Source organism: Artemia sp. Qi Xiang Cuo, chromosome 2 (genome assembly GCF_049724085.1).
Source record: "Artemia sp. Qi Xiang Cuo chromosome 2, ASM4972408v1, whole genome shotgun sequence".
Lineage (NCBI taxonomy): Eukaryota > Metazoa > Arthropoda > Branchiopoda > Anostraca > Artemiidae > Artemia > Artemia sp. Qi Xiang Cuo.
In genome coordinates, this window is record NC_142795.1 from 16,809,222 (window position 1) to 16,826,694 (window position 17,473).

The following is a 17,473-nucleotide window of genomic DNA, read 5'->3' on the forward strand; positions in this document are numbered from 1 at the left end:
ACTTTGAACGTAGAAGCTTGATTTTTTCATAATGCCCTTTGCCTATATCTGTTTTGTCACATTTAAAACAGTTGAAATGGACGATTTTGATTGTTTTTTTTCCTCTTTTGGATTCCTAAAAAGCTTTCTTGTATTAAAAACTGGTTTTGAATAACAATCTAAAAAAAATGCATTTTAAAGTTTTTTTTGGGCTTCTTTATAGAATATATGTCGTGTAGGCTAAGGCTGAACTGCTGCTTTTTTATTGCTTTTGGCTGCTCTTTTGGATATTATTCATTTTTTCTTTTGGGGATTCCTTCCAAATTATTAACTCATAAATACCTAATATCAGTCAAATTATAAACTGTATCCTCGTAAAAGGAGTAAATTTATCAAACTGAAAAATACATGATGAACACTTCAATTACGATGAAACAAAAAACACTTTATGGTTTATTCGGTATGAAGAAAAATGAAGTGCCAGCTATTTTCTTAGGTAAAAAATGAAAAGCTCATTCGTTTTAAATGTAATTAAATGGAATAATATGCGAACTGAAATAGCTCCAAGAAGATGTTAAAATTTTCTTCCTAGTTCGTCACTTTTAATCCAAGCAAAATGTTAGGAGACTTAGTATGAGCTATTGAGATTAAGCTTTGATTTCCAAATGCTCACAAAAATTACCAAATTTAAAAAAGTCGCAAAAATAAGTCACCTGTGGTCAAAATACTCAAAGACTCCTCTTTGATCCCCACCCAGGCTCAAAGCTTCTGCTATGGTCATATCAATGGAAATCTCCAAAGAGTTTCCTTTTAAAATATCTTTCAAGCGTAGTTATAAAGCGTAAGGGTATTTAGCCTTTTTTGCTTTTCTTCAAAACTTCGAAAAAAGTGTCATAATATTCCAAATGATACATTTGTTATATTTGTGCATGTTTTTGGTAATCATTTGTGGGGGACCGAATTTTTTAGACCACTGTAGATACGTAAGAACGTTGCAACATCTAGTACCCTGAGGTCACAAGACTGTCAAAAACTCCTCCTTGAACCTCCCAAATTGAAAACTTTTATTATGACCTGGCCTTTTAATGTAACTTCGGCACTGGACCAAGGGCGCCATTGTCACTAGAGCGCAACGTTAGGTGGGGATGTCGATATCGCTTTTGTCACACCAATTCGTTTTAGTCTGAATCTGCCTGGTACTTATGAATGAATGGTTTCAAAGTAAACCCGTTTCATCAAAAAGGAAAAAACGGGTTGGACGCATATGTCCCTTTCCCTTTGGACGATAAAACTATACTGTTGCTGACTTTTCAACTTTTTGGCATCCCTGCTTTCAGTAACAATAATACAAAATCAAGGTACTATCACTTAAATATAATAACTCCCTATTCTCCCCCCCCCCCTGTATACCATCTTGATAGGATACCGTCTCTGCTTAAAAAAAAAAATTAACTTATTGGCATCCCTGCTTTAAAAAAAATCGAGGTATTATCATTTAAATATGATAGCTCACTACCCCCCCCTTGATAGGATGCAGTCTCTGCTTAAAATTAAAAAATTTTTAGCTTCTTGGCATCCCTGCTTTCAATAAAAAAATTCGAGATATTATCATTTAAATGTAATACCTCCCTACCCCCCCCCCCCTCTGGATACCACCTTGATAGGATACCATCTCAGCTTTACATTAGAAAAATAATTTACTTAATAATTAACTAGGTAATTAGGCCAGTAGCCTATGAGAAATCGCAAAATACCCAAGACAATGAACAAGTCCCAATGGGGGGCCCTAGGTCTATCAAAATATTTCAATGGTTTCCCAGGGAATTTGATATCATTTTCTTCTGTCTCCACTTTAAATGAAAAAATTATTATCTTTTTGGCATCCCTGCTTTTAATGAAAAAAAATGAGGTATTATGATTTAAAATGATAGCCCCCTATCCCCCCCCCTATAGGCAATAATTTACAATTTTTTTATGAATCATATTTTTGGGGTAACTTCCGTTTCAATCTTTAATTCCCCAACCTTGTGCATAGCTTAGTCTATAGCTAAATTTTGTCTCAATAGATGGTTGTTTTTTTTTTTTTTGGGGGGGGGGGGGTTCCGGGGTGACGCATAGATTTTCGGGGAAATGCCCAAAAATTCAGGGATAGTGCAAGCCCTGCTTGATTTCTAATCAGGAAAATCGAAATACTAAACCACACGAGAATGAAAAGCTCCGACTTTTCATTCTCGTGTGCATTTCCATTTTTGGGCATTTCCCCGAAAACCCCGAAAACGGATACGTCCTTGCTTCCAGGTATAGTTTCCGCTAGGTTATATCTAAATTATGTTATCCAAACCTCGTACTGTTTTGTCTTGCGGGGTGCTGGACAGTCCAAAATTGACATTAAGCAGCCGAGCTCACTACAAAAATCCCAACAAGTGTTGCAGTGCTTTTCAAATAAAAATAGCACAGTCCCATTCGAGCATTTTCAAAACGGCACTACGAGTCCTCATTCCACTTTCACCCAGCTAGAGATCTGACACGGTCCATTCCATAATATTTACTTCCAAAAGCGTAGTAGCACAAGCGAAAACAAAGCCAAACAAAAAAGAGCTGGTCAAGCCAAGCAGATGCATCCTTCTGTTTTAAAATTTAATTATTCCTTATTCCTGAGCAATACTTGTCTGTCAAACCATTTTTTTTTCACAGCAGTCAAACATATAGAGCACTGCGTCTACAAATAAGTGACACACCATGGGACAGCAACACCCTTACACAAATTAAATACTAACACAAACAGTGACACCCTAATAAAAATTAGTCGGATTCCTTTATTCTGTAAAAGAATATTTATTTTTAATTTTGCCTAAATTCTAAATCAGTGCATTTTTCAGCATTCAGTGATCCTTCAGGTCAATATAGAGAGGGGCAGAATTTAACGCCCAATCTACCTTCATTATCCACGATTCATAAAAAAAAAATCTTAGAGACCACCATGGAAAAAATTATAAGAGATTGGAAACTGCTGAGCTAAAGATGCCGCAGTATCTCTGTCCCAAATGTGACGTGTTTTCTTCCCCTATGCAGCAAATTTGCTTCCGCGAAAAGGAGTAGCGGCCGAACCCAGCGATTCTTAATTAAACAATAACTCAATTTGAGAAAGCAGGAGATGCACCCTTATGGCAAAACGTTATTCCCGATTTCGGCACAATACACGACACATATTGCAAGTCTGTATTACTTGATACTGTCTAAACAGTTTTAGTCGTTATGAAGCCGATCGAATAGGGGTCTCTTACCATTTGCGTACCATCCCATTCATGTGATAAGGACACAAGTGACAAAAATGGTAAACTGAGGTATTTACTTTCCATTGGCTGAATTCTCTTTCTGATTAGGTCAGTAAAGTAAATTTCCCCTCAATTAAGCCAAAAGTTCACAGAAGACGAACGAATCATTTCTTAACTAATTCATACAATATTTTTTACAAAACCTTACCTCTTCTTCAGTTCTCTTTTTGTTGGTTCACTTGACCCTAATCGTTTTGGCCTCAGGAGGAGGAACTTTACAACAGTTATTACAGTCCTTCAAAATTTGGAATTGCGTATTTATCCTCTTATCGCATGAATTATAACGTATGGATTAATCTGTTCCAGACAGAGGTAATTACATTAATGATTATAACTTCACAGCTGTCAAAATGTTTACATATATCTGAACGATTAGAGCTTAGAACCCTTACAGAAAAAAGGAGAACCAATATTAAAAAACAAATTTATTTTTCCCTCGGTTATACAAAAGCAACTTATAAAATTAAACGAGATTATATAAATCCCTTCTTTCTATATATACAACTAAAAGTAAACTTGTTCCATGTCACCTCGATGGATATTAAAAAAGGCATTTATACAACACTACATAATTTTGAAGTTAAGCACAGCCAATCCCACACAGAACACATAGATAAACACAGAATTTAATTTTCGACTTCAAGGAGTGTCGAAGACCATCAAGATTGGACCAAGAAATTTTACCAAGTAGCAAATTTTCCTTCTTTTAGAAGTTCCCAGAAAATGGTTACAATTTCCCAAATTTTTCAGAGGAGACAAATTTTTGAAAATTGCAGTCCTAAATGAAATACTGTATCATTTAATTTGGCTTTGAGCTCTGATCCAAGCAAATTGCACATTTAAATTCGGAGGAAGGGGGATTTTCCCTCTATTCTGTTGTGAGGCGAATAAAAAAAAGAAAAAAAAAAGATAGTGATGTCACACTGCAGGAATTCTCATTTAAGTTTGAGTTAGGTTTGAAGATTATTTCTAGATTTTTATTCACATTAGAAGGTCAAATTTTTAAATTTCCCACCCAATCAATGTCCACTAAGCTAGTTAACAATTGTTTCTGCGTGATGACAGCACATTGTTAGCAACAGCTGTACAGCAGAAATAGGCCTACAAATGATGCCATATCTACAGATCATAAGTTATGGATTCAAAATTTCATGAAGCTCACAGTCCCAGTAGAAAAAGCCATTCCAGAAAGACCCTGACATGAGAGAGCTCAAATAAAAAATATAAAAAACAAAATTTAAATAGTCTTTTTCATGACCATTAAAAGCATAAATATTAGAAATCAAATCCCAAATGAGCTTTGAATTCTTTGTGCAGAATTATACTAGTAAAGAAAAATTCGATAATCACATAAGTTTAGAAAAGAAATACAATATAAATAATCAATTTGAATTAGAAGTTCCAATAAATTCGGGAATTATTAGATTCCGGGCGATGGAGGTTCCGGCCCAGACTCCCTGCGTAAGAACATGCCGTTGAATATGCACTTCGGATATGGTATGCATAAGCATTGGAACAGTCTTAACACTGTTAAGAATTATTGTTTAAACTAGTATCTGTTCATTGGGCTTCTAAATATGATGCTTGTATCTGATTGATGAGACCAAATGAAGAAAATCACGATAATCTAATCTCATTCATGATAATAATATTATACGTATATAAAAAATATAGTTCACATATGATTTTCCTTTATGAAATTTTTCTGAATTAGATTAACTCTGCGCTGAGAATTCAGAAAATTTTTTTAATTTGCTTTCTGAAATTTATAATTCTAAGGGTCATAAAGTAGGTTATTTGAATTTTATAGCTTAGCTGATATCTTTATCAACTCAAGGCCCCTCTAGGATGGATGCTTTTTTCCCTGAACTGTGAGCTTCTGGAAATTTTATATCTATAAATTATGATTTGTAGCCACAGCATCATTTTTGTAAAAACAACCGAAACAAAAGCTTTATTACTGCCTGTCGCTAATCCTCTTGTTCTTTGCCAAAGTGTAACATAACATAATATCGAGGGTTGCCTACTATCGCATATTGTAAACATCAGGTGCTGGCGCCATGTGTTGTCAAAATATATGGCGTTGGGTGGAACTAAGGAAGCACTTGGATTCACACCAAGTGGTGAAGTGTTTGCAACCCCTCGCATGTTTTATTTTCATAACGAAAAATAATATATAATGTTGTTCACTAATGAGGTTTTGGACTTAGTCTTCTCACTAATTCAATTGTTGTTTTACTTGTGAAAGCAGCAAACTGTAAATTGATAACATCAGGATAATATATATCAAAACTGAAATTTGGCAAAAATGAGCGGTTTTTGCTGAAAAGAAAAATGCACTAGTAATCATTATATTTGTTCTAAAAACTTACTCTAAATTGGTCTAAACAATATTTCTAAATAGTACTGTTCTATATCTGTAGACTTTAAGTTAACTTCGAACACTGATCGTCAAAACTACCCATCTAAATTGCAGAAACTATTTTCTTGCTGGTCCCTCTATTTTCCAAAAAATACTCTAAATTAGCCTAAACAATTGCTCTAAACAATTTCCATCTATTGCTGCAGTGCTTAATTTGGCTTTGAGCACTGATCGTCAGAAATTATCTATCAAATTTGCAGAAGTTGAATCCAAAGGGGGGGGGGGGGTATCTCTTTGTATGAGGTCAATTTACTTAGGAAAAAGGTCAAAAATGGTCACGGCCATTGCAAAATGTATATTTTAAGTTTTGAAAATTACAGATCTAAAATTCAGCTGCACCCCTTGAATCAGAAAAAAGATCCTAAAATTCAATCCACCCACCCCTTAACAAATGCACGGATTCACCACTGATCAAAATTCGACATGGAAGTAAAGTAGTCTTGGATTAAAACTTTGAGATGTTATCTAGTTCACGTAGATTGGAAATGTTTTCCACAAAAGTAGAGTAGAGAAACTATTCACAATGTCGTACCCACATGGGAAGGGGGTGAGGAGACCCGGTGTTAATCTTGATCCATGGCTAAAAATAGAAATCCACCAACATTAGGGTGCAAAAGGAGGAAATTGAAGAGGAGTACCAACGAGATTACAAATTTTATCACAAAGTTACATTAGAAGGGCTATACAGCGAGGGATTTAACGATTAGAGCTATCTTAATTGCAACCCTCTCTCGTAAGTGTTTAACTTACTACACCCCCCCTCCCTCATAAAGAAATTAAGCGCAAATATTCCATCAACTGTGATTAAAGAAGGAAGGACAAAACACAAGGCACTTACCCAATTAAGCCCCCCCCCTCCCCACCAAAAAAATCAAAAAAAACAAAAAAACGTTGAACTAAAATGAGAGACATCAAAATCACATATCTACGTATTGAATGGAGTATTATTCTGATTTTCAAGACTTTTAAAGAACTGACAACAGAATTGTTCAAGAAATATGATCCTCGAAAAAAAAAAAAAAAAAAAAAAAAAAAAAAAAAAAAAAAAGCTTAACCATGCTTAACCATACTACCATACTAACACTCATGCTTAACCAGACTAAATTTATTATTCTGACCAGGCACGTACCCATATTTTTTTTTGACGGGAAGGGGGGGGATATCTTTTTTTAATGATTCGAATTAGACGTACCAAAAGATTCGAATAAAGGGGGGATCCAGACCCAGACACCCTTCCCCCATGTACAATATTGTACATGCCTTTAAAAACAGTCTTATTACACCATTTAAAAATTGCTTGTAACAGCGGATAAGAACAAGTGTAGAAAAAAATCACGATAAGTTGTTGTCTTTTAAGTTACACTTTACTTTAAAGTTACACTGAGAGTGATGGAAACTCATCCTCGAGATTCGTTTTCGGCGCATTAATTTCAGACGAATACAGGGCCAATGAAGGTACATTCTCCACCGATGGCTTTGATGGCACACTTTGGATGTCAAAATTAGCTGCTAACTTCTTACCTAAAAAAAAATATATAATAATATCTTAAAAAAAATATAATATAATAAACGAATTTTCTAATTTAAATAAATTCTTCCCAAACTAAAATCTGACTGAAGAAATAACCATAATATTTGTTTAATTAATTCTAAAATTAGGTCAATAAAAGCTATAGTTTGAGTCAAAGAGTATGGGTAATTTATAAGAGTGTAAACTCGTGGTAGCGTCGGCAAAAAAAAAAAAAAAAAAACAACAACACTCAATTTATTCAAACAATAAATTCACAACAAAAACACCTCAACATAGACTCCCGCATAAGACTCTATGGCCAGGAAAAAAACAGGAGAGAAACAAGAATGAAACAAATAGCCGACTAAAATTCAGCATAATACATTTATACCATTCAGACTCAACACAAGGAAAAAAAAAATCAAAAAGAAAATAAAATGTTTAAGAAACTTAAACTTTAAAAGACTTTAGAAAACCCAAGATAAAAAAAAAAAAAAAAAAAAAAAAAAAAAAAATCGTTGTAAGCTTTGAAATCGTTTTTCTGTCACGAACTGAAATTAGACACTTATTACTACCCTCAATTTACCAACTACACAAATTAAATTAGTAATTCCTATTTTTACACAGAAAAAAAAATACTAGTATCACTGAACGCTAGATGTTGACACTAGCAACAGTTCCCACTCTTGTACGTTACCCATACGTTGGAGTTGCTTAATTTACTTTTTCCTCGTCATTGGCTACTTCTTTTCTTTTTTAAATCTAGTATACGATGCAGAAACTAACAAAAAGTTAAAAAACCGTAAAAATAGAAAAAACACTGTAAAAAAAGACAATTAAAAGCTACAATAAATTAGAAAACTAGACCAGAGATGGAGAAATCATAGCATGGTGTAAAATATTTGAAAATTAAAAATTCTTACAACATATCTTCCTCGTAGGTATTTCCGAAGACCACACTGCCTTTCCATCACGTAAACATAAAAGTTCAATAGGGACAAAGCCTTTTATTTGAAAGTGAAACAACAACAAAAAATCTCTGAACATTTTGGTCACATATACAGTGGCCGTCTTCAGCAGACAAACTTTATCTGGTGAAGACGGCCACTGTATATGTTTCCGTAGAATCCAGACATGTTTGTTGTTTCACTCTAGGATTGTTGAATTCTGTAAAATCCTGGAATCCTGGATGAATCCTGGAAAATCCAGGATTGTTGTTTCACTGTCAAATAAAAGGCTCTGTTCCTAATGCAATTTTATTTGTACATATTTTCCTCGTAAGCAGAAAGCTTTTTTTTTGTTTGGTATAGTGAAGACATCCAATTTGGGGCAACAAAAAACGCACGGCAATACTTTTTACACCGAAGTGAGAATTTCCTAATTCCCACCTTGTAACTTTACAAAGGTTTATCTTTCTTGAGTTTTAGTTCAATAGAAGTCAAATTATTATTATTTAGTCTAAACCATGCTTTCAATTGCCCTAAAGTAGAGGTCCCCGCTCTGCCAAGTAAACAATAGATGTTTTTATAAGAAAAGCATGGTAAAATACCTGATATTGGCTGGTAAAATATGTTTTTTCTATAGTTAGACTTTTTGCTTGATAAATTGAGAACATTTACTTTGGGGTAATTTACAAACTGCATGGCAATACTGTTTATATAGGATTGAGAATTTTTCAAGTTATCCAGACCTGACCAGTAAAAACGTGATTTTGGCTACAATTCTAGAAACATATACCGTTGCAAAACCTACGAACTGTAAAGTTTGAAAATGATCGATACTGGAACAGAACAATGCAACAGAAAAAAAGTACATGGCAATACTTCATAGACAAAAGTAAGGATTTCCAGAATTTCCGACTAGGCCACTTTGTTGGACGATTGCATGTTGTATGTTTCTGAAATTTTAATATAGTACAGATAAATAGATCAGTGTATTTCAAAAGCTCAAGGCCCATAAAATTCATACAAAACAAGGAGAAAACAAACTACAAAACGATAAATACTTAATCTGCAAACCAGATAACTAAATCCTTTAAACTTTTTTTTTTCTTTCTAAACATTTATCCATAAACACAACAACTCGAGTTATTGTTTTTGGTCAAGTTATATTCAATCTATATTTGCTAAAAGTCAAAAACCCATTTTTATTGGCAGATATCTGGTATTTTGCCATACTTCTCTCACAAGAAAGCATCTATTTCTTTTTCATGGCACACGTAATGACCTCTACTTGAGGTAATTATAAACTATATGGTGACTTTTTTTAAACAAAAACGAGAAACTTAAAAATCCCTAGCACTTTGAAATGGTATACTTTCTGATATGGCATACTAAATGGTATACTTCTAAAATTTTAGTAAAAGACAAGTCCAACTATTATTGAATAAAAGTCAAACGGGAGGACTCAAGAGAAATAGTTCTTCGAGGGTGGCGGGAAAGAGAGACCCTTGGAATAGACTGGGGTGGGGTAGGAGTGTAGCTATTGGCATTGGGCGGCTTAGTCACGGGGTAAATTGTTAGTAGTCGACATCTGGTATTTTACTATAAGAAAGTATCTATATTATACCAGGGATCCGGTTTTGAAAAACAAGACTTATTTTAGATCAAACCCTTTTCTTGTGCTCAAAACACTTACTCCTGCAAGGTTTCGACGCCAGATTACCAATTTTTTTCAGAAACAAAGTGGTTAGTGTAATTCTTCATACAAAAACCGACGCTTTAAATTATCTGGTTCCGACTCCTCCCCCCCCCCCTTACAGGAAACGGCGGATTGCACATTAGCTATACAAGTAGTGTATTCACAAATTATGTATGCAGTGTCAACATTCAAGGGTATATCTGATGTAAAAAGATACCAACAGATTAAATAAACTACAGAGAGGAGCCAGAATTAGACGAGTGAGTCTGAAGAGGGAGAGCCTTTGACACTCCAAAAAAGAACTCCATTTTCAAAGCCAAAATACTAAAAATTCAATGCAGTTTAAGATGTATTCGTTTTATCAAAAGTTATGTACACTTATAATGACAGTAGACATAAAATAGAAAATCTTGACAACAAACCTTTCGGCTTTCGTACAGTGGTCGGAGCAGGAGGGGGTTGAGTTGGAGCCTGAGGTTTAATAATAGTGACATCCTTCTGTCTTGATGCACTCGGTTGGTGACCCGCAGAAGGCTGATACGGCAAACGGGGCAACGTGTGATTTCCTGACGGTATATCAATACCATCTCCACTAGAATCAAAATACAACGGCTTAATTTAATAACGCAAAATTGTCACAAAGAACAGGAAATAAGCCGAATAAGCAGGAACTAAGTAGAATGCTTAAAATGTTACAAAAAATAACGATATTAAGTTAAATTTGCTAGAAAATTACATTAGTTACCTGGATAATATTAAACAGCTACCCCTCTCCTTTTTTTAAGGACAATTTTCAAACCTTTTAGATACAGCCTAATTTCAGAACCTTTAGTGGGCGTTCAGACACTGGATTCTGTCTAAGACTCTGTCCAAGTTTCCTGCTCAGAATGGTTGAAAGTCCAAGGTATTTTCAGAAATAGGAAATTCACAATCATAATTGCCACCTAAATAGGTGTTTTTAGTTCTGAAAATATTGCTCGATAGTTCCTATTTTCAGCGGGAAAAACTGAGCGGGAAACCTGGACAGAATCTGAGACAGGATCCAGCGTTTGAACGCCTACTTATTCATTCTTTAATTAGAAGGATGTAGATGGCAGTGTGTATTTCAGAACTATATCTAACTTCTATGTCGTGACTCTTCATTTAAGTAATTTATCATTTTTCTAACTTTAGTTTTTCTTTTGTTTGGCGAAGAAAAAAAAGTCAATATATTTGTTTTTAATGTCCTGTGAAAGGTATTTTTTTTTTACTATTTGAACTGAATTTAATTATTTCTCTTCTTGTCAAAATTCTCTATTTTTTCCAATTTCTCTATTCTTTTCTATTTTTTCTCTATTTGTGTCCGTGGTTAATAATAATTTTTTGCCAATTCCCTGGTGTATTTGAACTCATCTAGCTTCACAATGGTTAGAATATCCAAAGGATAAAATTAGGAACATGTAAATTTATAAATAAGACTACATTAAATACAATGATACATACTCCAAAAAAAAAATTTTTTGTCCAACTCGCAAAAATGTAACAAAAAAGCATATAAACAAATTTTGATGCGTTTGTTTAAGATTTTTAACTTCCTCCCCCCTCTAAAAAAATCCTGTATACGGCTTTGTTCAATATATATTTAAATGAAATATTAAACAGTGACAACTAGTTGTTGTTTTTTTTTTTGGGGGGGGGGGGGTGGGGTCAATTTGCAACATTAGTAAACAGAAGGCGATTACCATGGAAAACATTTGGGAAAATAGTAAAATAACGAAAACATTTAGAAAAATAGTGATACTTCTGTCAGGGCCAATACCCAATATCGGGACCAAACACTATTTATAGTAAAATAGTAAACTACTACTGCTTCTACTAACAACTCAATGCAGCACCAAGCCACCCGAGGCCAACACAGCTAGAAACGCTTCTCCTCCATTCCAATCTATCTAAAGCCTCCCTCTTTACACCGTCCCAAGAAGCTCCCATTTCCCTTAAATCTTTCTTTAAGACATCCTCCCACCCTGTTTTTGGACTACCGGCTTTTTGTTTGACCCTAGACGGTTGGCTGACAAGGAGCATCTTTGGCGATCTGTCATCCTTCTTCCGCAGAACATGTCCTAGCCCTCTCAACCTTTCTCTCATTATAGCCATAGAAAGCCAAAAGTCAATCCAAATTTTCAAAAAAAGAAAAACGGTATTTGCCATCTAATATTATCTTCGGTGCTAAGTTGTCATAATAGCAACCTAGATGAAAAAGCAGAGGAAATGACACAAGTAACTGGAAAGCGCTCGCAAGTGACGTGTCTTTCTTTTGCTAACCTTTACTTTTAATTTAATCAAAAATAGTCCTTTGCAGAAACATTTCTAATACAATTTTTTGATTCCAAATCCATGGTATACTGGCTCCAAAACTGGACAGCGAAAAAAAAAAAAAAAAAAAAAAAAAAAAAACCGGGCAACAAATTGATTTTTTTAATTCTCAATTTTTAAATATAATTTTTTAAATTTATTTTGATACTTTTCTCATAGCAAATCCTAACTACAATGACATCTTTTAGCGAAAACATTAGCAAATCTGTCGGAAACTGACACTGGATCGCCAGCAATTTCATTTTTGCACAATTTCTGTCCGTTCTGGGCTTTATTTATTTATTGGTTGTCATTGACGTTCGTTTAAAGCATGAATTATTATTTGGCTCTATTTCTGGTCATCTTTAGATGAATATGGACCTTTACTTTTATTTCAAAGTTTCTTTTGTGGAAAACTTTTTTGAATTTGCTGAATACATAATTTGATTCCTGGCATGTCCAAGATCTTTCTCTGGAGAAAGTAATTCAGAAGTAATGCAAGCCAAGTTTCCGGGGCAGTTTCCCCGGACGCAGAAATTCTAGGGGCACAAAATTCCAAAAAAATAATCCACTATACTTTAATCCACAATAATCCATTTTACTTTATTAAAATAAAGTAAAAGGTGCAGTTGGCAGTAAGTATAAGCAAATTGAATCCAAAATTTTGCTCAATACACAAGAGTTATTTCCTGCATTCAGTAGGAATGCTAATAAATTTCATTATTAAATTAAAAATTGTCTTGACAAGTTTTAGAAGATAGGGGGGGGGGGGGGTGAAAATCGATATTTTTTCCCGGGAGCAAGAGAGGCCAGAGCCACCAATGGGCCACTTAGTATTATGGACCAGTTGTTGATAAGAATAATTACAAAGGATAATGACAAACCCACACAATCAGTAATTTTTTGTATATAGTCAGGTAAAAACAGGGGGGGGGAGGTGAATCAAGTGACTTTCTAAGAATAATCAACGCTCTGTTAGTGGAATAATTTTATTTGTCATAGAAAAATGAAAATTGAAAATTTCTTAAATTCTAAGGTATTGCTGCTCCTTATTTTTGTTTCATTTGCCAGAATTTCTTTTCTTTATTTGACTTATTCTTTATTTACCTCATGCAAGGTGTTAGAGATCGGTACCTGCGCAACGCAGACCTTTGGTCAGCATGCGAAAAAGTTTTTTTTATACTTAAATATGCACTCTCAATACCACAACTACACTTTTCACCTTCTTCTCGGGGTCTTCTGTGTACCACCATTTGTCCAAGTAACAAGCCAAACACGTTGGAACATAACTCATTTTGATTTCCCTGAAGGAGGAAACACCCAGGTAAGAGTACCCAAAACATTGTTTGTTTGTTTTTGGCACTATACACTCACTTGGAACTATCTCCACGAGAGGGTATTAATCTTTTCAAAAGAAGGCTCAATGGAAGCACAAAAGCAAGGATGCAACTGAGGAAAGACTAGCGGTCAATGGGAACTCACCAAGTGCCTAGCGCCAAAATATATATCAGAAAAAAAAAACACAGCATTCTTTTGAAATACCAATGATATCAATACATGAACATTTTTACCTCCCATGACCTTACCGCCATCTTAAAACTATACATGTCTGAATACCATGATTTTATGAGAATTCTTTGTCGTTTTTTTTAAATTATGCACCTTTAATGGTAGCATTATATTTTTGAGAAGATTAATAATCAATATTTTAATCTCTTAGATTAATAATTGAGAAGTGCCTGAGTCATCAGACCCCTTTAGTTTTTAGCTTTATATATTATAGGCAAACGTCTGATTCAGCCGATAGAAGAGATTTAGCGAAGGTCGTATCCTTGTATGGTATACCAGACAAATACGTTAAAGTGATTAATGCCATGCATGAGAATTCGAACATGTTGGTTGCGTTCTATCCCAATTTATATGAATCATTTTGATGGACTTTGTCCTAAGGAACACGGCAAAGCCAGTGTTCCTAAAAATGTAACAAAAATGCATATAAACAAATTTTGATGCGTTTGTTTAAGATTTTTAACTTCCTCCCCCCTCTAAAAAAATCCTGTATACGGCTTTGTTCAATATATATTTAAATGAAATATTAAACAGTGACAACTAGTTGTTGTTTTTTTTTTGGGGGGGGGGGGGGGGGGGGGGGTCAATTTGCAACATTAGTAAACAGAAGGCGATTACCATGGAAAACATTTGGGAAAATAGTAAAATAACGAAAACATTTAGAAAAATAGTGATACTTCTGTCAGGGCCAATACCCAATATCGGGACCAAACACTATTTATAGTAAAATAGTAAACTACTACTGCTTCTACTAACAACTCAATGCAGCACCAAGCCACCCGAGGCCAACACAGCTAGAAACGCTTCTCCTCCATTCCAATCTATCTAAAGCCTCCCTCTTTACACCGTCCCAAGAAGCTCCCATTTCCCTTAAATCTTTCTTTAAGACATCCTCCCACCCTGTTTTTGGACTACCGGCTTTTTGTTTGACCCTAGACGGTTGGCTGACAAGGAGCATCTTTGGCGATCTGTCATCCTTCTTCCGCAGAACATGTCCTAGCCCTCTCAACCTTTCTCTCATTATAGCCATAGAAAGCCAAAAGTCAATCCAAATTTTCAAAAAAAGAAAAACGGTATTTGCCATCTAATATTATCTTCGGTGCTAAGTTGTCATAATAGCAACCTAGATGAAAAAGCAGAGGAAATGACACAAGTAACTGGAAAGCGCTCGCAAGTGACGTGTCTTTCTTTTGCTAACCTTTACTTTTAATTTAATCAAAAATAGTCCTTTGCAGAAACATTTCTAATACAATTTTTTTATTCAAAATCCATGTTATACTGGCACCAAAACTGCACAGCGAAAAAAAAAAAAAAAAAAAAAAAAAAAATCCGGGCAACAAATTGAGTTTTTGAATTCTCAATTTTTCAATATAAGTTTTGAACTTTATTTTTATACTTTTCTCATAGCAAATCCTAACTACAATGACATCTTTTAGCGAAAACATTAGCAAATCTGTCGGAAACTGACAATGGATCGCCAGCAATTTCATTTTTGCACAATTTCTGTCCGTTCTGGGCTTTATTTATTTATTGGTTGTCATTGACGTTCGTTTAAAGCATGAATTATTATTTGGCTCTATTTCTGGTCATCTTTAGATGAATATGGACCTTTACTTTTATTTCAAAGTTTCTTTTGTGGAAAACTTTTTTGAATTTGCTGAATACATAATTTGATTCCTGGCATGTCCAAGATCTTTCTCTGGAGAAAGTAATTCAGAAGTAATGCAAGCCAAGTTTCCGGGGCAGTTTCCCCGGACGCAGAAATTCTAGGGGCACAAAATTCCAAAAAAATAATCCACTATACTTTAATCCACAATAATCCATTTTACTTTATTAAAATAAAGTAAAAGGTGCAGTTGGCAGTAAGTATAAGCAAATTGAATCCAAAATTTTGCTCAATACACAAGAGTTATTTCCTGCATTCAGTAGGAATGCTAATAAATTTCATTATTAAATTAAAAATTGTCTTGACAAGTTTTAGAAGATAGGGGGGGGGGTGAAAATCGATATTTTTTCCCGGGAGCAAGAGAGGCCAGAGCCACCAATGGGCCACTTAGTATTATGGACCAGTTGTTGATAAGAATAATTACAAAGGATAATGACAAACCCACACAATCAGTAATTTTTTGTATATAGTCAGGTAAAAACAGGGGGGGGGGAGGTGAATCAAGTGACTTTCTAAGAATAATCAACGCTCTGTTAGTGGAATAATTTTATTTGTCATAGAAAAATGAAAATTGAAAATTTCTTAAATTCTAAGGTATTGCTGCTCCTTATTTTTGTTTCATTTGCCAGAATTTCTTTTCTTTATTTGACTTATTCTTTATTTACCTCATGCAAGGTGTTAGAGATCGGTACCTGCGCAACGCAGACCTTTGGTCAGCATGCGAAAAAGTTTTTTTTATACTTAAATATGCACTCTCAATACCACAACTACACTTTTCACCTTCTTCTCGGGGTCTTCTGTGTACCACCATTTGTCCAAGTAACAAGCCAAACACGTTGGAACATAACTCATTTTGATTTCCCTGAAGGAGGAAACACCCAGGTAAGAGTACCCAAAACATTGTTTGTTTGTTTTTGGCACTATACACTCACTTGGAACTATCTCCACGAGAGGGTATTAATCTTTTCAAAAGAAGGCTCAATGGAAGCACAAAAGCAAGGATGCAACTGAGGAAAGACTAGCGGTCAATGGGAACTCACCAAGTGCCTAGCGCCAAAATATATATCAGAAAAAAAAAAACACAGCATTCTTTTGAAATACCAATGATATCAATACATGAACATTTTTACCTCCCATGACCTTACCGCCATCTTAAAACTATACATGTCTGAATACCATGATTTTATGAGAATTCTTTGTCGTTTTTTTTAAATTATGCACCTTTAATGGTAGCATTATATTTTTGAGAAGATTAATAATCAATATTTTAATATCTTAGATTAATAATTGAGAAGTGCCTGAGTCATCAGACCCCTTTAGTTTTTAGCTTTATATATTATAGGCAAACGTCTGATTCAGCCGATAGAAGAGATTTAGCGAAGGTCGTATCCTTGTATGGTATACCAGACAAATACGTTAAAGTGATTAATGCCATGCATGAGAATTCGAACATGTTGGTTGCGTTCTATCCCCATTTATATGAATCATTTTGATGGACTTTGTCCTAAGGAACACGGCAAAGCCAGTGGGAGAGTAGGAAATCCAATGGAAAAGTAAAACTTCTAGACTTAGATTATGCTAATGATTTGAGCATCCTAGACGAAAATTTTAGCGTAATTGAATGTTTAGATGACCAGAAAAAGAATCTTTAAATGTTTTGAGAGTACAGGGTGTAGAAATAGGCTTGAAAATTAATGCTACGAAGGTTAAGTGGCTTAGACTAGAAATAAGTGAAGATGAACAAATGATGTTGGGTAACCAGATGATCGATCAAGTGGACAGTTTCACTTACCTTGGTAGTATTGTTCGCTCGATGCAGCGAAGGTATTACAAGTAGAATAGCCAAGACTTAGGGAGTTTTTTCATAGTTGAAAAAAGTTTGCAAGAATAGGAGATAAGTCTGCAAACCAAGATTAAAATACCGGAAGCTACAGTGAAGACAGTGGTCAAGTCTGGTCTGAAACGTGGCTGCTCCACAAGACGGAGGAGGATTTATTGGATATTTTCCAGAGGGATTATCC

The 17,473-nt window shown here is 34.7% G+C and overlaps 1 protein-coding gene across 1 annotated transcript in view; it reads right to left on the reverse strand.

Annotated features, from left to right (window-relative positions):
- Positions 1-6,782: 6,782 nt before the first annotated feature.
- The window catches only part of LOC148954950 (uncharacterized), a 75,369-nt gene continuing 64,678 nt past the window's right edge, over positions 6,783-17,473 (reverse strand). The window contains exons 6-7 of the mRNA XM_089099353.1: positions 10,309-10,478; positions 6,783-7,257 (exon numbers count right to left, since the gene is read on the reverse strand). Coding sequence (XP_088955479.1) covers positions 7,112-7,257; positions 10,309-10,478 — 316 coding nt within the window. The 3' untranslated portion in view covers positions 6,783-7,111. The remainder of the gene's footprint in view (positions 7,258-10,308; positions 10,479-17,473) is intronic.